At 32.6% G+C, this 14,656-nt stretch overlaps 1 protein-coding gene across 3 annotated transcripts in view; it reads left to right on the forward strand.

Moving 5' to 3' along the window:
- Nucleotides 1-14,656, forward strand: part of FSTL5 (follistatin-like 5) — a 920,996-nt gene that overhangs the window by 854,434 nt on the left and 51,906 nt on the right. For all 3 annotated transcript variants that reach the window (XM_012650551.1, XM_012650552.1, XM_012650553.1), the window contains one exon: nt 4,111-4,235. In XM_012650551.1, the coding sequence (XP_012506005.1) occupies nt 4,111-4,235 (125 nt within the window). The remainder of the gene's footprint in view (nt 1-4,110; nt 4,236-14,656) is intronic.

A 14,656-nucleotide genomic window follows, 5' to 3' on the forward strand; every position in this document is an offset into this window, starting at 1 on the left:
TCATTTAAACAGAGGGGTTAAACAGAGATATGCAAGCTCCATGTTTATTAGGTTATTGTGAATGGAGACAGGTAGTCTAGAGTGGTTTAAACAAAAGCTTTGCTTTTGGCCCTTTGGGAAGCTGGCCTTTCTGGGAAGCTGTTTGTTCCCGAGGGCACTCCATTGTCAGCTCTCAGCCTATAGTTTTTAACAGATTCGCTTGTGCTTTACAAAGCAAATCCAATTCTTTAGGTCTGAGAAACGCGGCGCCTCGTGGGATACAGCCCCTACTGCCTTTCAGAGATGCCCTTCCAGTGTAACAGCATATAAAATGCAAACCAGCACATTCACCTATGCCTTCAGGGCAAAACTCTGTAAAACTCCTAAGACAGATCCTGTCCCCAAACACGTTTAACACTAATTCATGGAGCAACATAAAGCTACATATATTTTTAATGTATAATTTTCTTCAAAATTCATCCCTTCCCCTCCCTTTGGTCCTTGCTGCTTGGATAGATTAACAACTTTCCCAGTGTTGCAATATTTTACACAAAATAGCTTAGACAAATTCCTTTCATATTTCATGGGAGGAAAAAGGCTTCATAGAAATGTTAAGTAACTTCCTAGACGTTATTTATTCATTTTAAAAATAGTTTCTTCATTTTTCTCTGAATGCCTAATAAAACATTTTGTGCTAATAGAATATAGTAATTTTTTAAAAGTTTGCTGAGTAGGAGTGAAAGATAAGATTCACACCTTAATAATATAAAATAAATTGTAGAAATTGAGAAGTATTCTTAAAAAGTATATCTAAAAAGAGTTATTTACATAATGTTTATGTGTGTGTATATATATGAATAAATATATATGATTGATGATAGATAAATAGACAAACAGACTAATAGGAAACGCAGGTTTGCTGGATCAGAGAATAGACCATTTCTTGCTTGTGGAGGATATTAGTGTTTATTTTCCAACCCTAATCAATAATGGGTCATGTGGTGAGGGACTAATGTTATCCTGCATGCCTAACACATTTGCACCATAAGAGAGGGGCCCTAGAATTGTAAGTCTCTCGAGTTATGTTAGGCTGCAGACATATCAGTACATACTTCCCTTTGGAGAGATAATCATCATGACTCTGGAATATATGAAAATCTTCTGCTGAAGGAGGAGGGCTAGGTCAGTAATTGGCTCAAAGGAGATAATTCTCGAAATCTCTCAGGAGCAATACACCGTCACTAGCCTCTAAGGCTTTTTTGCTATATTATCATCCTTTAACCAAGTTTGCCAATGCTCTTTGCTCAGAAAGACCTGACTTTTCAGAAATGTCAAAATATTCATGGATATTTGTTTTCCAACAGGATTATCAGGAAACAGCCACAAAGGAAATGGGATTTAAGATATGTTTGAAAAAGGGAGCAAATATTCCTTTGGAGAAATTGAATACACAAAACCAAAAATATGAGCAAGCCCTTACTTTGGCCATAGTGTTCCTGTGCCATAATGTTAAAAATTAGATTAAATGGAGATGTTGATGCCAGTGTTTGAAGACTAGGAAGTAACTTTTTTGTTCTAATGTAGTGTATCTTATAATGGTACCCACTGATCCTTGAAAGTACAAAAGTATCAAAGGTCAGAAAGCTACACTTATCTTTCTATTTTGTGTTTTCATTTTGATTGTAATTTAATCTATATACCTTTGTCAATTATGAAAGCAAAATATGTATTTTCTGAGATATGTATAACTAATAAAAACTCCAAGTGTCATAATTTTATATATATAAGACAATGATTTTCCAATTAGCATCCTCAGATAGATTCTGAAAGATTTATAACAGTTTTTTTCTAATTTTAAAGTCATCTATGTCTTATAAAAATTTAATAAATACTGTTCTAAAAATAATGAAGAGTCTAAAACTGCACAGTTTTACAAGTGGTATGTAATGTCTTATCAAATGCACAGCAATCAGAGAAGAAAATATCCCCAGGAAAAAACTTTCAATAAAGTCCTTCCAGTTTGCTATTGGTCAGGAATTGGGCCCCAGCCAGGTGAGTTGACAACGGGAGGCAGAGGCTGTGGGTTTGTGAAAGGCATCTCACCTTCAGAGCTCAGAAGCAGGATGCCACTAGGAATGAGCCAGGGGTTGCTGCAAAATTGGACATCCTGGTTAGGGTGCATCATAGATTTACCTGTGTGTTCCTGCAGTTAGTCATTTCTGTCTGGAATCTGGCAATTCAGGTGACTCACTCTTTTCCAACAGCATGAAGAGTCTAGAACCATCAGGGAATAAGGTTCAAACTGAGGAGAACTAGGGAGGTGGCATTGTATTTTATTACAATTTACTCTTGCTGACCTTTATTCAATTCTTGTGGACATTATTATGAATGGCTGGGATCCAATGACAAATTTCTCACTGATCACTGATATTCTTTATTAATAAAATTGGCATAGTGTTTTTAAAGGTTTTTAATCAAATACATTGGATTTTTCCTCCTCTGAGCACATAGGGGGCCCTTTTTGGTTAGGTTGAACAGTGTAATTAGTTCTGACAAATGAAATGTATTATGAATGGAAACACTCAAGTTAGGTGGCTGATCCTTCAGCTGGAATGCTGAGTGGAAACAGTGAAAAGAGTGGATATCCTCTCAAAGCCCTCTGGGAAAGTAACCATGTGTGAAACTAAATGTTTAATTTCTAAGCCACTGAGACTTTAAGTTTTATTTTCTGTTTCATTTTTTAACTGTATCATAACAACCTATCCAGACTGTTATAATTATTTATTTTTAATGAATATGGCAGTTTCCAATGGAATTCAATGAAACTATTCATTTGAATGAATAAAATTGCCCTTTCAGGAAAACGAACCCTAAAAATAAAAAAGTTATTTATTTCTGTCATAAAAACCAAAGAAAACGATTCAGTCTAGAAGAAGGATCAATATTTAACTTAGAGAGTCAGTCAGTAGTTTAAGAAGTTAATTTGGTGGCCATATGTAGAAAGTATTTAAAAGGGGGAAAACTGAAGGAAAGAAAGAAAGCTCTTTAAAAGGCTACCACAGAACAATGTTTGTGCAGCAGGAACAATAACAAGAAGTATGGAAGTTAAAGAAATCTGATGGATGAACTGATAGAATTTGATATATAGGCCGGGCATGGTGGCTCACACCCGTAATCCTAGCACTCTGGGGGGCCAAGGTGGAAGGATTGTTTGAGCGCGGGAGTTCAAGACCAGCCTGAACAGGAGCGAGACCCCGTCTCTACTATAAAGAGAAAGAACCCTGTCTCTACTATAAATAGAAAGAAATTAGCCAAACAATTGAAAAAAAAAATAGAAAAAATTAGCCGGGCACGGTGGCATGTGCCTGTAGTCCCAGCTATCCGGGAGGCTGAGGCAGGAGGATCGCTTGAGCCCAGGAGTTTGAGGTTGCTGTGAGCTAGGATGACGCCATGGCACTCTAGCCCAGGCAAGAGAGTGAGACTCTGTCTCAATAAAAAAAAAAAAAAAGAATTTGGTGCATAATGGGAAAAGAGTTTAAATGTAGTGATCTTTTCTTTAATAGATTATAAAAGTTTAAAAATCAATGATGAAAAAAGAAACCTCTTTTATTAAAACTTTCTTAAATCAGTTATTTTCAATGTATATGAAGAAAAAGTTTTAAAATATGGTTTTATGCATTCTAATATTTTTAAAACCTAAAATATTTTAAATGATTTATTTTGGAGTTTTCAGACCTATATTGCCAGCTATGTTATATAGGAGGGATTTTGCCGTAATATCTCACTTATCCCATCTGTATGCTTGCTTTTATTTTTCTCACTTTAGGAAGGTTAAGATTTTTATAATGCAGAAGTTGCTTATATGTCTATTTATTTTATATTTAAGCTGACATTGTTCAAAATAATATTTTTCTTTATTTTGTTTCTTTAAAGAAACAGAAGTTTCTATATTAAAAATAAAATCATTTCAGAATTGCAATTACCTTAATAATATATTAATTTTGGAAAATAAAGAGTTTATGCAAACAACTGTCAGGAAGAAAGAGATTCATTTCATCTCTAAATAAAATTACAGCTCATGCTATTCCGTGACTGCATTATCGAGGTCTAACCATGATGTGTTCTGTTCAGGTAATAACCCTGGCCAGTGGGAACGTGCCGCACCACACGATCCACACCCAGCCGGTGGGAAAGCAATTTGACAGAGTGGATGATTTTTTCATTCCTGCCACAACACTCATTATCACTCATATGAGGTAAGTGCCAAGTTCAGTGATCAAATTTTTTAGCTTCCTCTCTAATTTTAATAGGCAGCCATGTGAAATCATAAAGACATGTAGTTATAAAACAAATACACCCATTAAATTGCAGCTGATTTAGCTTTGTCCCACCTGCTCGATGAACCTTTATTTATTGTTAGTGATGAATTTCCCATTAAATGCTTTTTTTATGCGTAACAGAGAAGTGAATATAAAAAGATGCAGTTGTGTTTTTGAAGCCAATTTAACAAATAATATTTCTCCCAAATTATCATTAGTATTCTACTTACTAGGCTTTTGCAAAATTCTGGCATTTCCAGGGAAAATAAATAATTTAAATGATAGAATCACTTCTCAAATGGAGACGTGTTCATTTGAACTTAGCACGATGAAATAGCCAGAGCTATAGAAAACTATTTAATAAATGTTTATAACACTCTTGTATTATTTTGGTCATATTGCAGTTAATATAAAATTGTACTAGAAAGTATAGTAAGTTGAAATGTTTGAAATCTTCACTTTGAGAAAACATGTTGGGTTTTTTCTATCTTTCCATGAATTTATAAGAGGTGAAAAAGTAATATTAACTTCTAGTGATAACACTCAACGCTTCATAGAAGTGGTTTAAATGCTTGAAGAGGAAGAATTTTGGTGTATCATGATTTCAGTGTTATGTTTCTTGATAATTTATTGAAATAATTTTAAAATACTTGCTTAGCAATATTAAAAATGAATCTGAACCAAACAGATATTTTGTCTTTTTACTCAAGTGAATTCTGATGTGTGGGAACTGTTCCAGTTACATTATATGAGCCATTTATTTGATTCTTGTGCATATTTCCTTTCTTTGCATTAACTTGAAAATTAAAATTATATCATCTAAAAACTGGAGTTGTAAGAATAATAAAAGAGTGCAAAATTTGACTTCACAATAATAAAAATGGGAATTAATAAATCAGAATTGTGACACATAGTGATAGAATAAATCATCCCTTGCACAGCCAAGTATGTTTACAAAGAGTTTGATATGTTTGTCGATCAATTGACCATTATTTCGGAATGCCTAACATGTACTCGACAATAAAGTAATTAAAAAGATAATATCCTGTCACAATTATGACATATTTATGGAAAATAATTTATTGAAACTGCACAGTATTTGAAAATATTTACATCGAAGTAATAATTTTTAGGTTTTGAATGTATTAGCTCAAATCTGAAAAAAATCGGCATTGAGCTGAAATGATACCACTTGAAATGGTATTTAAAGAATATATAAGCTTTTTACACTTATACAATGAGAATAAAATTTCATTTAATTGGCATTGGCTGTTATGATTAATAACTATTCCTTTGTTATTTTCAAGTTATTGATAAATTGTTAACAACTAACAATTAAATAAGCAACACTTTTTTTTTATCCCATTTACCTATTCCCTATTACAGTATTTAATATGCTATTATCAACTTTGCTTATTTTTTAAAAAATGTACTATTCATATAATTTCCTGGGGCAAAATTCTAGTATCTAAGACACTAATAGGCTTAATTGTGCCTGTTTTGGGGATATTTTTCCCCTGTAACATGTAAATCGTATCATTATGTTAAAATAGCTACCAGAGATGTATAGACTTTGGCTGCATGCAATAAATGTTATGTGTAATTCTGTGTGCATAGATATAATTGATATATTGTCAGAACATTGCATTTCTTTAGGCTCTAAATGATTATTAAGTAGCTGGAGTTGGAGCTTATAATTAGCAAAATATCCAAATAATGTGAAAAAACATAAGGCATAATTTTATTTTAGCTCTTTCTAGATATTATAAAAAAGACTGAAAAGTGTGCTTGAAGATACATTTAAGCATCTTTATTCCTTTCAAGGATCTGTAGTGAAATGCATAGTTGTTTTGCTAGTACTTTATTTGTAAGTATTTAATTTATCAAGGATAAAAAATTAAATTATAGCAATTCTATCTGCATAGAAAAACCATAGAACATGAATGATCATCAAATTTCCTATTGCAGTTTAAAATAATTATTCCTATTACTACAGTGACTTGTAGGTAGGAGTAAAAACTAACATGCATTTCCAAATATATGCTGTTAAGTATGCAAAGTATTTGTAGTATAACAAGGATTTATTCCACATCAGGAACATGAGTTGTTTGATATGGTCTTCCTCCCACAAATTTCATGTAATATATTTCCAACCAAATTGGTGTATGTTTAAATATGTGTTGCCGACATTGAATCTTTATGAATTGCATTTTTTAGAATCTGACATTACTTTCTGCCTGTTGTGCTGGATAGATATTTCCATGCCAGGCAGAAGATTTGGCACATAATATGGTTTTAATTAATATTAGTTTTCTTCCTCTGCCCCTGCATCACATTAATCTGCTTTTCTCTCAGATTGCTACCTCTTCATTTCAAATAATTTATACGTCCAATGTCTGAAGAGCTCCTGAACAAGTGTCAGGATTTTATATTCTTAATGCCTGAAAATCGGTAGGCACTTAATTTATGTTTCTTATAGGCACTGAAGTAAAGAAGAAAGAAAAATGCGACACTATTTCCTAAACCAGATTGTATAGTACTAAGTGAGGAACTCTGTTTCCCATGTACTGGATTTCTCAGTGTCTAAAACATTACCAGCATTCAGCAAGGGCTGCATCTAGAACACAGGAATTGTGTAGAACTGGTAGTAATAATAGCAGTAATAAAAATGTACGTCTCCTGTCAGACAAATCTAAGCCTGAATGTCCCAGCAACACCATTCACCATTGTCTATAGTGACCTTAGCCAATATACTTCATTTCTTTATAAGGATTAGAATAAAATGATGTTTGAGTATTAAGTTATTCAGTAATAGTTGTCCAGACTAGTCATAATCTACACTGGGACTCCATTTTGCTAAAAGTCTATTTTTCCCTACCTGGTTTCTTCTCATTTTTTCCTCCAGTTATTTTGTTATTGTTGTTGCTGTTTCTATGCTTAAAATTCTCAGGCTTTAGTCTGTACAGTAAATCAGGACTGAGGAATTTAAGAATTTTAAAATGGGTATGTTAATTTGTTTGTAGTAGTAAATTCACTCTGTATTTGTATATTAAGTTAAGCATATCAAAATGTCATGCCATATGCATTAAATATATACACAAAAATACCAAAATAACATTTAAAATCTATTTTAAATAATAGATAAACTTATACTTTAAAAAACTAATCAATTTGCACACAATTTGGGAAGTTCACTTTTTAAGAATGTTTGGAATTTTGGGCACTTTAAAAATTCTTGAGATACTAAGTTAGATTCTTTTTGCATCGCCTTAGGGATTTGAATTTTAGGGAACCAGGTTTCATGTTCAAATATCTGAGAATGAGGGACTGGAACATCAGCTCATTCAGAAATTCAATTGAAATCTGTCCCATTCCCTGAGCGATGGGACCTGTACCATAGACAGCCATTCCTATTTTATCCTATAGAGTAAGAACTTATTAGTGAAAATATCCCTTTTGGGTTTTATTTATAGCTTCCTTCTCCATAGAAATGTGAGCCCCAGGCTGAGAATAAACAGATACACCAATGCTATACTACGTTTGATCTTAATCTAAGTATACTTTAAACTGTTGAGCTGTTTACTGGACCAAGCTTCACTCCCTGCCTTTTTCTTTCCTGAGGAAGTTTAACTAAAAGAAACATCCTGGAAGATGAGAGAGGGTATATTATACTTCTGTCTCCCAGATAGCTTCAGCTACTTGCTGAGTTTTGAAAATGACTGACTAAATGCTGACTAAAAGTTTATTTTTAAAAGGTTAATAAAACTTTGTAATACATATTTTCAATATACCAGAGTGTGAATTGTTTAATTCCTCCACCCCCAATTGCTGTAGGAAAATTTTAAGTAACTTGAAATTTAGATAATAAAACAGAGATGATTTTCTGATGCTTATGGAAAATGTATTGAGTTAAATCACTCTTTTTTTCCACCTTTCTGTTTTTAAGTAAGAATAATTGTTTTTATATTTTATGATTTGATAATTTACACAAAACTAGCTCCATTTAATATTTTTAAATGATGTACTTTTCACATTAGTAATTCATTCTACATTTCCGTTAATTGGCAATGTGTATTAACTAGACACTCATTTCCAGACTTGAAATCAGTAAAAAAAAAAAAAAAATTAAAACCTCAAACTTCACCAAGACATTAATAAATTATAAGTTGTAGTTCTAAAGTTGAAGAGATCATTCAGTGTAAAAGTAGTATATTTTGCAATGATGTAAGAAATGTAAGTTTGTTATAGTCTTTCAATTTAGACTCTATATACAATTATACAGATAGGTAAAATTAAAAGATAGACTGTTAACAATAAAGAATGTAATTCTTATAAGAATCAATTATGTCTATTTAATTTAATAAAATTTGAAATAATTCATTACCTTTTTAAATAAAAAGTGCTGTACAGATGGAAAGCAAAATGTTTCATCATTCTGCTTATAATTAGTATCCAAAGAAGTAAGTTATTATACAACACAATTGTCAAATTAAATTGAAATACCATTACATGCAAATAGATGTATTTTAATAATATTGTAATTCTACTAATCTTAATTTTTAATGATATGGCTAATGCATGGGGGATTCAGTGATTTGTTATCAATCTTTTGAAATTAACCAAGAAATTAGAAAGTAATTAAAAAACAAGTTTATTATGTTTCAAAAAAGAATGCTTGTGTTAAACCTTAAAGCAAGTAAATCTTATAAAGCACGGGCAAATAATAACTGATCATTTTATTTTTGGTAGCATTGTAAAGAGAGAAAAATTTAAATGTCAATTTTCTTATGTGTGAACACTGTAGCTTGCTATGCAGGTGCTATTAGAATTTGCATACAAGAAATGAAGCACAAAGGTTTGGCAGTGATATGTAATGCTATATTTTGTTTTAATGTGTGTATAAAGATTCTAGAGGGATAAGGCGAATTAAGAAAAGAAGAGGAGAAGCTAAGGAGGTGGCAGATATCAAGCAATGAATGATGAAACTTTTCCGTAGAACCTCCCTCAAAAATTCTTCAATAATCCTTCCTGAGAATGATTTATTTTGGGCAGTAGGGCGAGGAAAGTGAGGACCACATGGAGGAATGTGATTCAGAGCAAGGAAATGTGATCAAGCTTAGAGCAGGATACCAGGAAGGCCAGAAAGTATAATCTACAATAAGTGCAAGAGTTATCAGAAGTCTTTCCCAGAGCTTTTGACCTGAGAAGAATAAAAAGCGTTGGAAGGAGGATAATGGCAAGATATTTTCACCTCAATTGCAAGGGAGCAGCTAACATATGGGTTATTTGGTGTTATAAGTAGAAATCCTTTAAAGTTCACGCTGACTAAAATAATACCTTTGATACAATTTAAAATAGGTGCCATTTGATGAAAAAAGATGTATTTATAGCCTGTCCGCTGTAGCACCTGCAAGTCATTCCTTTCCCATCTCTTCTCCTGTCTCTCCCAGTTAGAGTTCAAGTAGAAACAAATTTAATCCAATCTAGCTGAAATATGTCAATGCCATTTGGAACAGAGGACACTTAGAGTAAGTACAAGAAGGAGACAATTTAGAATTTATATATCTGCTCCAGGACTAGTCCTGTAAGCAGTAAGAAGGCAGTAACATAGGCAATGCTGTTTGAGATACCTGGTAAGGCTTACCTACCCTTGAAACCACCCCTCCACCACCACCATTTGATCCTATTGCCTGGAATTTCAAACCATTTCTCTCGTTTCTTTGGGTTACACTTCTTTAAAAAAATTAATCTTTAAATTGTTCCTATTTCTCGAGAGGAAATGGAGCAGTTAGGAAATTAATATATTTACTGTTGTCATTTTTCTTTACAGGTTGTTTGGTTGATTATGCAGTGTCTTAATATCAATGTTTGTACTTGGCAGGGTGTGTGCCTTTGTGTGCATGTGCATGTGTATTTATTTCAGTCAATGATTACATGATAAGCCATAAGGTGAATAGAGTATATTTGTAAATCATATCAACAAGCATTTATAGAAAATCCTAAAAATGCCGATTCCCACACTCTTCTCCTCTGGATTTGACCTGCTAAACAAAACAAGTAAATGAATAAACAACTAGTGTTCAAAAAGTTTCCACATAATTCCTTCCTTCTTCAACACCATAACGCAAGATGATGTTGGTTTCAAACGAATATCTTAAGTTGAGTAGGAATTTCATGGCGAGTGCACCTCAGTGTTACTCTACAGTTTGGGTGGGCTGGAATGCATTCCCTTAGGATGTTCAAAAGCCAAATGAGTGCTAAGAGTGTAAGGGTCCTTGCAGATAAATTATTTACTTGGGGGTAGTAAAGAGCTAAGGATTTACTTTGTTTCAGGTCCGTCATAATCCCTACACAGCCAATGGCTACGGATCCACTGCAATTGATGAAGTAAGCTGCCATAATAAGCAGGGACACCACTCTGGCAGTCTGGCCGAGTGGTCTATAGCACTCCTTTTCTGTTATAAATTACAGCAAGGAAATGATTAAGAAGGGGTTGGGTTTGATATATGTTTCCTTAAACCTCCTCCAAGGGAAAAATAAACATTCTGTGAAAGTGAAAGTGAAAGTATATCATTCTCCCCCATATTTTATCAAATCTGTTAAAGCCAAAATTATGTATATGGCTAGGCATATATCAAGACAACTCTAATCTGGTGACTTGATTCATGGGCAGGCCAGGTGAATGGAGATCCAGTTTTAGCACTAAAATCATCTGGTTACATTGAAATCCTAGTACATCTGAAACTGAAAAGATCAGTTGTTCGATGGCATTTTAAGAAAAATAAAATCTCAGGATGATAAGCAACAATTAAAATTGTTTCAAAACATGGTTTTTAGTTGAATATCTCATAAAAGTCACAATTCAGTGAGGTGCCTTTTTTTTTTACTCCATTCATCCTTATATGCTAATTCCTCTCACAAAGAAAAATAAACTAACAAACAAAAAGGATTACAAATATCCCAGGAACCAAAATTCTCTCTGTCTCAAAGAGCAAATATCTAAAACGTTTGTGAGTTCTGGAACTATGACCTCCTCTTTCCCCAGTTTGTTTTAAATTCTTCACTCCCCCTCTCCACTCCACACAAACACAAACTCTAGATTGTCATGACCTGTTATCTCATGGGATCCTTACCTCCCCAGAGCCTTGTGCACTATCTGGAAAACAGAAGACATTCATAAAATGTTTATTAAATGAAGTATATGGCCGAGGGGGGAAAATCACTGGAGGTCAGGAGTTCTAGACCAGCCTGAGCAAGAGTGAGACCCCGTCTCTACTAAAAATAGAAAGAAATTAGCTGGACAACTAAAAATGTATAGGGAAAAAATTAACCGGTCATGGTGGCACGTGCCTGTAGTCCCAGCTACTCAGAAGGCTGAGGTAGAAGGATTGCCCAGGAGTTTGAGGTTGCTGTGAGCTAGGCTGACGCCACAGCACTCTAGCCCAGGCAACAGAGTGAGACTCTGTCTCCAAAAAAAAAAAAAAATGAACTATATACATATAGAGTTTTATGTATGTGTATGTACATGCATATGCAAACCATTGTTAGCAAACCTTCCAGAATTCTTATATGATGCAAAACACTGGATACATAAACGTTGGATAACTTTCTTCACCTTACTATATTTCTAAAGAAACAAGCACGCTACCCTTCAAATTTTGATCCATAATGCCATTATTCCCTTTTTTCATTATGTTTACCAGGCTTGCTTTTATTTTAAGTAATACTTTCAACCTTCTTTTGCATGTTAGTACAGCTCACACATTGAGTGTAAAATGCTTCAACAGAAAAACACTGAGTGTTCAGTCTGGTGTTTTCATTATTTCTTGAGTTAAGAGATTCCTGTCTATTCCCCTTCTTAGCCTCTGCTCTGTGTTAACTGTGCTCTGTTCTATCTGAGCCTTGTGAGAAAAAAGTCAAGTACTCAAAGTGGGTGAACCAAATAGACCATCAACTCTTTTTACAGAGCATTTAATTTTTTTAGTAGCCCATATTTGCTACGTAATGCTTTTGTTGCATAGGTAAATGAGGTTGGATTTAAATAACAAGCTATTTTTAAAATATGGTGATTTAATTATTTTAAAAAGGAAGAGTTTTGTACGGGTTTTATTAGCAGACTCTAAGCTCTAGAATTTAATAAAGCCTCTGAATAGGCTTATTCTACAATAATTTTTACTGACGAAATCAATGGAGCACTAATAACATGTAATTTAGAAACATTCCACCTTGCAGATCTGACTCTTGAGTTTTATTAAGAGTAAAATAGCTCTTGCTTCCTCACTCAGAGATCCTTAAAGTGTTTAGTTAAACAGGACAGTCCATTTGACAGTACCTAGTATTTTACTTAAGAGAGAGCTGTGGTATATATATATATAGCAAATTTCTATACTTTTTTTTCTACACTTTCAAATTTCTACTTTTTTTTTTTCATATATAATTTTGGGTTTGCTGGAAATGGTAAATGAAAATTATTTAACTCTAAACAAGTAAATTATATGATTAGAGAGGTTATTTGACTCTGTTTGCTCAGGAATAAAAACACCCTCAGATAATAATAAAGATACATAAAAAAATCTATCAGAAGTTAAGATACAATGTAATAATACACCACAAGAGAGGGGCAGAGCTCATTGTGAGAACTTAAGCAATTTCTTAGATGAATTTAATGTGCATGTCGCAGGGCTATTTCATACACATATTTAATAGAGTAGACTATAATATTTCGAATCAAGCATATAAAGCATTAACAATTCTCATAAAATTTGTATAAAGAAAAGGATAATGTATACTGAGGTTTCTAATTCTTCATATTGTTAAATGGATATATTATTTTTCTGTTGAAGGAAAAGAACACATATTCTACCGTAGCCTCTACTTTATGATTTCATGAAATTTTTCTTGATACCATTTATATTTAAATGTTAAAATTTTAAATATGGAAGCATACATCAGACTAACTCTCTTTTGAATTAAAGAATCCTACTGTGGCTCAACAGAGGAACATTATTAAACAAATGTTTTTATCTTTGAGAACACATGCATAAATTAATGATATCAACAAAACATTTTGGAATTTTTTTGTGAATGTGGCTAAATGCTTATTTTATATACATATCAGTTTTCAATTTTGTTTGAACACAAAAGCAAGGTTAATTTAAATGTAAAATTAGTGGTGGTAGTTGTTTCTGCCATCTTTGGATATGAAACGTTGGTGTCACTGATGTTCTCCATGTTCACAATGATCTGAGGCTGTAAAAATCATTCATTGTGCATCCAACTGAGTTAATATTTTGTATCATTTAAATTTCGTTGCAAATCTGTAGATGAAGCTTCACTATAGCTATCTGTGTAGAAAAAAGAAATTATTAGTTAGCATGAGTCAATCCAAGAATATTTAGACACTTCTTTTTTTGATTTAAATTGTATTTTATTTTATTTCATCCAAGTATGTTCACTTATTAACATTTACTTGTTATTTACAGTATTTTATTTCTTGCTTTTCTTTTTGAAAAATAATTATGCAGTGAAATGTCAGATTTTAGAGTTCTTTAAGATATGGTTCAGACAAACATGAAGTATATAAAAAGGATGTCATGGAGCCTTTAAAATGAATTGTAACAAAGAAACCCACTGAATTATTAATTATGTGGAGTAGCTGTCTATTATATCCAAACTTTCATTTGTCAGAAGTGAAAGTATTCAACATAACCACATGCATGTATTAATAACATTAGGCGACGACAAAATGCCATGCTATTAGGCTTTGGTGTATCTCAAAATGGTAGCTTCAGAGGAAATAAAAATGACAGTTACTGTTAAGTGACTCTTAAAACTGTTTATTTGGGTTAGTTATGCTTAAAGTTTCCTCTGTATTTGTTTAGATTGAGGTTTTTTTTTTCTGTAATATAGGAAAAAAACTTTATTATGTTTTTCTACTTTTCTCTATTTTTATTATTTTTCTTACCAAACGCTTGTCTTTTTCTGGGGGGTGGGGTGGGAGTGAATGAAAAAAATATTTATACATTTTCCTTAATGTATTGACAACTTGCTTTCAAGAAAAACAGTATAAAAATTACAGTAACTCTTTTTTATGTTATGATGTTGAAGCTTATTTTTATGCTATGAAATTTTGGATGCATTAATATAGGTTTCAGCTTTCCTCTTTTTAATATGGCAATTTAAAACAAAAAAAGATTCAGGGATTCAATATGCTATCAAAGTAGTGGTTAATTTATGTAACTGAAGCCAAGACAACTCTAAAATAATCTAGATTTTTTTCCTAAAAAATGTAAATCACAATTGTTTATCATTTTTGAGTGATGGAAAACATTGCTTATATTTTTATTAAAGTATATATT

Source organism: Propithecus coquereli, unplaced genomic scaffold (genome assembly GCF_000956105.1).
Source record: "Propithecus coquereli isolate 6110/MARCELLA unplaced genomic scaffold, Pcoq_1.0 Scaffold332, whole genome shotgun sequence".
In the NCBI taxonomy this organism is placed as follows: Eukaryota; Metazoa; Chordata; class Mammalia; order Primates; family Indriidae; genus Propithecus; species Propithecus coquereli.